General features: G+C 46.4%; 1 protein-coding gene across 1 annotated transcript; it reads left to right on the top strand.

The window, feature by feature from the left end:
• Positions 1–931: 931 nt before the first annotated feature.
• Positions 932–6309, top strand: LOC131479078 (probable valine--tRNA ligase, cytoplasmic; the record flags this gene model as incomplete). The annotated part of the gene is made up of 8 exons (XM_058659691.1): positions 932–1236; positions 1789–1856; positions 2749–3461; positions 4302–4640; positions 4913–5092; positions 5403–5471; positions 5673–5825; positions 6142–6309. Coding segments are annotated over 8 exons (1995 nt in total), but the record flags the coding sequence as incomplete, so codon positions are not given.
• Positions 6310–6604: the final 295 nt, after the last annotated feature.

Here is a 6604-nt window from a genome sequence, read left to right as displayed (position 1 = left end):
GTCAGGTGCGATATGTGTATCTGGCTTTTGCATGTATATGACAGAAAGGGAAGTCGATCGCACGGGTTGTATAGAGCCGACGCAGTGTGTCAGGTGCGATATGTGTATCTGGCTTTTGCATGTATATGACAGAAAGGGAAGTCGATCGCACGGGTTGTATAGAGCCGACGCAGTGTGTCAGGTGCGATATGTGTATCTGGCTTTTGCATGTATATGACAGAAAGGGAAGTCGATCGCACGGGTCGTATAGAGCCGACGCGGTGTGTCAGGTGCGATATGTGTATCTGGCTTTTGCATGTATATGACAGAAAGGGAAGTCGATCGCACGGGTTGTATAGAGCCGACGCGGTGTGTCAGGTGCGATATGTGTATTTGGCTTTTGCATACATATGACAGTATATATATATATGTATATGCAAATGCGCTCTTTCTGAAAATACCACGTTCCAAGTTCTAGTGACTGTATGTAGTACACAACAACTACATACATACATAGGAAATTTTGTGTACAAGTATATATATTTATACGTAGGATATATGTAACGATTACCCTGCAGTAGGAGAGTCGGAGGGGGAAGCTCGGAGTTGTGGGAAACAGCATGATAGGCACTGGCATAACTCTATACTAGAAATGGCGTCGTATAGCATCTTCTCCCTCCTACGTACACCACTCAACCCTTCTATTATTATGTGTATAATATAGAAGTACTGATCAGAGAAACTATCAAGAGCAGTTTTTTCGTCGTGCAGGTGTTGTGGTCTGCTCGTTGCCCTGAAAGAAACTAATGAATGAGAGGAATTTCCTTTTCGAGAACCGGAGTAAACAAGAAAAAACTGTTTTTCTAGTGAAAACGAACTTACTGGAATTCGATGAAATCGACTCTTTTTCTGCATAGAACATCTTCGTTTGCATGTTCTTCCTTCCTTCTAGGACAAGGACTACTCGCACACGCAGCAGCATCCATTTTACGTGCGCTGCAACACTTGCACACACATTTGCTGCTACCATTGTGTCAGGTGCGTATCGAGACAGTTGTGGTGGGGTCATCGCATACCCGCGTACAAAGTGGTGGAGCCGAAGCAAACGAAAGAAACGTGGGTGGTGGGGCGCGACAAGCGAGAGGCTCTTTCACGCGCATGCGCCACCCTGGGGCTTACAGACGCTTCAGTTATCAAACTTGAACAAGATGAAGATGTGCTCGACACATGGTTCTCTTCAGGCCTCTTTCCTTTTAGGTAAGAAGACGATAATGAAAGCGTTTCCACTCCTCTTCTTGCGTTGCGTGCACATCCCACAGCCCACCAAGACACACGTGTTAGTGACACGTGCCGAGCGGGCTCTGTCTACAGCCACTGACGGGCAGACCCCCTCCCTTCTTTCTTATGCTATTACTATTACTACTCTTACTAACGTGAGCATGTTTGCATGAGGGATTCTTATGTTTAGTATTGTAGGCGGGCTTGCAGGGAGAGTTTCTAATATCTACTCTTGTGGGCGTGTTTGCAGGGTAGCCTTCTAATACTCACTGTTGGGGTGTGCTTGCAGGGTAGCCATCTAATACTCACTATTGGGGTGTGCTTGTAGGGGGTCTGTCAGTATTTACTTTTGTGGGCGTGTTTGCAGGGGGTCTTGTTATATTTTGTACTGTTGGGGGCGCGTTTGGTGCAGAAGGCTTTCTCAAATTTACAATGGAAAGCGTGTTTGCAGGCGAGCTTCTTCTGTTTGTGTCTAAATGCTGTGGCATGGACACCTACTCCTGCATCATTTTTGGTTCCCCGTTTTCGCAGCGTCTTCGGTTGGCCAGAAGATACCCCCGAGCTGAAAGCGTACTTCCCCACCACTTTGTTGGAAACAGGTATTTTTCCACGACAACCCAAGAGTCACATGATAATGTTTTTTTCTTCACAACACTTGTTTCTTCTAAAATGGCGACGTCACACACACACACAGACTCTCTAGAAGAGTCTGCGGAATAACATCCCGCGTGTATATAGTACAGGGGCATATACATAGAGACACTCCACACAAGTTTGAAGATGACCACTATTATTACACACGTATTTACTCTGAAGAGAAGCACATGCGTGCAGCACATAAAAGGAAATAACATACACATGCAAGCCTCCACCAGCAATAGTGAACCGTGAAAAAGTCCACCGCAAACCCGTCCACAGTAGTAGTAGTAGTAATAGTAGCAACAGTGCTGGGGGCGTTCGCGGAGAACAGCGTCTTACGTGCGCGTATCGATGTGTGGCTGAGGTGCACTTGTTTAGTGGCGACATACGAAAGGGCTGGCTGGAAGGAGCCAACACCTCAACAGTTCCTGTGTGTATGTATCAATCACATATATACATGTATGTATATTATACATGTGCACTGCAAATTATGTTGCGCGTGTTCGGGTATGTAGAGGAAGAGTGGGTATAGACCACGCACAAAGAGTGGCTATTCGCCCGTGTATATATATTATATGAGGTGCGACGCAGAGTTGGAGCTGCATTTGTGTGCGCGTACGTATAGGAAGAGTACCTATTTCATACGTAGATATGTGTATACACGTTACTGCGCAGAGCGGCTGTGTACATATGAGCCTCTACTACTAGTTTGTGTGCAAAAGTGCTGCAAAAATCGTAAGTGTGCGCCTTCAAGTATAACACGTGTGGCCCTACGTGTACGCACACATGTGTGTATCTGTATTCGTGGGGGTGTGAGTGTTTTGACTGTGCGGGGCCCGTATGCGCTTTTAGGGCATGATATCCTTTTTTTCTGGGTGGCTCGGATGGTCATGCTTTCTTTGGAACTGACGGGTGAGTTGCCATTTTCCACGGTCTTCTTGCATGCGATGGTTCGAGATGCCCACGGACAGAAGATGAGTAAGAGCAAGGGCAATGTTATCGACCCGCTGGAGGTGATTTCCGGTATCTCACTGGAAGATTTGCAGAAGAAGCTTCGTCAGGGGAATTTACCAGAAAAGGAAATCAAAAGAGCGGAAGAAGTACTGAAAAAAGAATTTCCTAATGGTATTGGAGAGTGTGGGTGTGATGCGTTGCGCATGGGACTGCTTGCATACACAAGACAAGGACGCAGCGTCAATCTCGATCTTAACAGAGTAGTTGGCTATCGTCATTTTTGTAATAAGCTGTGGAATGCAACAAAGTTCTGTCTTGATAAATTTGCTCGTGCTGCCTCTATTATCTGGGGGGTATCACGCGATGCGCACGACTCTCATTTGTCTGGCGGAGCCGGTGAAACGCCTTGCTGCAAAGACAATTCGAGTACGAAGAACAAGGAGGAGGAGAAGGACGGATCTTATTTCAAGGAAAACGTGTGCTTTATACCAGAGGGCATTGGGTTCAGCAAACACAAGCGTCATGACGGTCTTACACGGAATATCGTCTATGAAGACCTCCAGTGGATCGACCGCTGGATTCTTCACCGGCTTGCAACTACCTGCGCGGAGGTAACAACACAGCTTGTCAGTATATGTATGGTGTTCCACAGAGTCACTGTACGTAGGCAGCTCTTTAAACAGAGTAACACAGGGTAGTAGTATTAGTACATACGTCTGTGCATTTGGACAAAGTTGCATATGTGCTTTGCAGAGAAATGTCTCGGAGTGTTAAACACATGCATATATACCTGGGCACAACCGTGTGTACATGTATACATGTATGTATATATATATATATACATATGCATATGTTTGTGTATAGAGACATTGTGTATATATATATGCATTGATGTGTGTATGTGGAAAAATGTCTCAAAGTGGTATCCACATGCCTATGTACTTGGAAACAAAGAAGTGTATATGATGTTTATATATATACATATGTATGTGCATAGGTTTGCGTATGTAGAGAACTGTCTGAGAGCATTATTTTACACGTGCGTATGCGTGTATTCAAACAAGTACTCGGATGAGGAATAATGAACTTCATATGTAAGTGTATTCATTTTTGCTTCTGAAGGCAGTGAAGAGCATGGTCTCTCGATATGATGGTCAAAAGAGTCGCTTTACTGTGGTAGCACTTTACACATAGAAGTATATAGATGTTATATGTGAGTATGTATCTACCTCACACGGAATAGCATGGACTAGCAATAAATGATGGAAAGAGGAGGCGTTGTGAGAAGGCAGCCCTCTGCACACGATAGCACGGGCTAACGGTCGGTCGTGCAGCGGGCAGTGGATGCCCCGGTGATCACGTGGTAATACTCTTCAGTCGTCTTCTTCGTTTTGCTTGTGACCATTACGTGTGTGAAAAGCAGTGCAGCGTGTTGTACTGCTTGATTTCAGGTCGAAAAGGCATTTGCGAGTTACGCTTTTGCTGATGTCGTCACCGCCGTTTATGGCTTCTTCCTGTACGACTTCTGCGACTATTACTTGGAGATAGTGAAAACGCGGCTTACTACTCCGCCGTCTTGTCCCTCACAAGACAGTCAGATCTCCTCGCTTTGTGCTTTGGAGGTCTTGTACAATTGTCTGGACAAATCGCTGCGTCTTCTACATCCTCTGTGCCCTTTCATTACCGAAGAACTTTATCAACGATTGCCCCCACACAAGGGGAAGGTAGCAAGCATCACGCTGGCAGATTTTCCACAAGCACCTCTGTTATGGCTGGACTGCAAATTAGCTGTGAGTCATTTAAGCGAGAAGTCCTGTCGTTTACAGCACTTCTTTTAACAATACGCATATCCTTGTAATATCATTGCGCGCAGATGAGTAGACTGTTGTCTGCTTTCTGTAGATGAACGTTTCCGATAGACACTGGAGAAGCACAACGACTGCCGACGCATCATTTTGTTGCTGTGGTGCGGTGCCTTCCCAGAGAGGCGCGGACGTCCACGGGACACTCTCATGTCGTTGCTCTCACTAGTCACCATTACTTGTCTGCTCTTTCCTGCCAGGACAACATGGTCTTATTCAAGCTGATCGTCACCCGATTTCGATCGCTTGCAGCTGCTCTTGAGATACCGCCGAAGATTAGGCCTGCTGGGTACATCCGGGTGGCTGACTCTGAAACCGATCTCTCAGCGTTTTTAGCGGCGCGCGAAAGCGAGGTGGTTATCATGGCGAATATGTCGAGCGTAAGGTGTACAGCGGACACCATCATCAACATAAGGATTATTAAATGCACAACAGCTAGACGTGCATGTAATAGAGCTCCTTAAGCACTGACATTAGACTCAAAGAAATATTAAGCTAATGATCATAGTAGATCTCTTTTATACTCACTGCACTTTGTGTATCTGTTAGAAGAACGTATTCAGATGGTAGGCAGTGGAGTTATACAACCTCTCTGCAGCGGAGCTTCTTTCTATTCGTACAATCTTCGAACACCCGAAGATCATCGCCCAGAGTGATTACGGCTCTTAGCCTCTCGTTTCGGTCTTGTAGACGCTGCAGAATGGTAAAGCGATTGGGCAATCTTCAACGACCACTCACCGTATCCGAAGTTGGGAGCCAGCAAGTTGATGCAACCTTCATGACCTGAGCCTCCTGCTGCCATTGACTTACGTAGTCCCGCATAGCTTTGAACAATAAGATTTTATATGCACAGACACGACGGACGGATGAGCCCTTTATAATGTTGACAGCTGTGGGAGACTGTTTCGGATAGATGCGGCACACTTCTAAGTACTTCGCTTATGTATACATGGCTCGCAGGTGAAAGTTATGGGTGACGACTTCGTTGGTGAGCGATGTGTCAGCGACGTTGTTACTGGGACCACAAGTATATTCCTTTCCGTCGAGGAAGGCGTTAACTTGGCGCCAACATGCCAGAAATTGAAGAAAAAGAAGACTAACTTGGAGAAAATGGTATGTTGGAGCATTTTCGTATTCACGCGGCGGACTCTGAGCCCCTTGTAGCAGTCGGGATTAGTAAAGTAACAAACTAGCACAGTCAACGTAGGAAACGCGCTAAAGTCATTCAGGTGCCGGCACGATCGTACGTGGCGCGTGCGACCGTTTCCCCACAATGTCTCAGGGTAGTAGCTGATGCGAATGGATGCTTCACAGGTTGTAACTTCGACATTTTCGGGCTCGCATACGCCCGAGTTGACGGTGCTGGCATACGTTTACTGGAAGGTTTCCTTGTGTTGAGGACTGCTGTTTTTGCTGGTGTTTCGAACAGGTACAGTCCTACATACAGAAGGAAGCGATGCCTGCGTATGAGGACAAGGTGCCCCAGGAGATTAGAGAGCAGAACGCAGCCCGCAAAAAGGAGCTGCAGATGGAGTTGAGTACTCTGTTACATGCCATTCGCACCTTAGAGAATTTATGCAGGGAGGAGAGCGGGTGAAAGATCGTTTTTGCAGAGCTGCGCGTTTTCGCTGTAGTTGTCTTATACGCATCGGCCAAAGAAGCCGGCTTCGCTTACTAGCTGCGGGAAACGCCATATTGCAGCGTTGAGCAATAATAAACATCATGTTAGAGGGAAGCTGCAGACATTTGCTGTGTCATGATCGTGTTGACGAGGGCGTCTATATCAACTTGTGTCAAGTGGAATATCCTCACGTCGTAGGCGCGTTCAACCAGTGCAACCCGCCGCCAGCAAAGGTCTTACGGACGAATGAAGACTTTTCAGCAGATACATC

This window comes from Ochotona princeps, unplaced genomic scaffold, assembly GCF_030435755.1.
Source record: "Ochotona princeps isolate mOchPri1 unplaced genomic scaffold, mOchPri1.hap1 HAP1_SCAFFOLD_1476, whole genome shotgun sequence".
Lineage (NCBI taxonomy): Eukaryota > Metazoa > Chordata > Mammalia > Lagomorpha > Ochotonidae > Ochotona > Ochotona princeps.
This window is presented reverse-complemented; position numbering and strand designations above follow the sequence as displayed.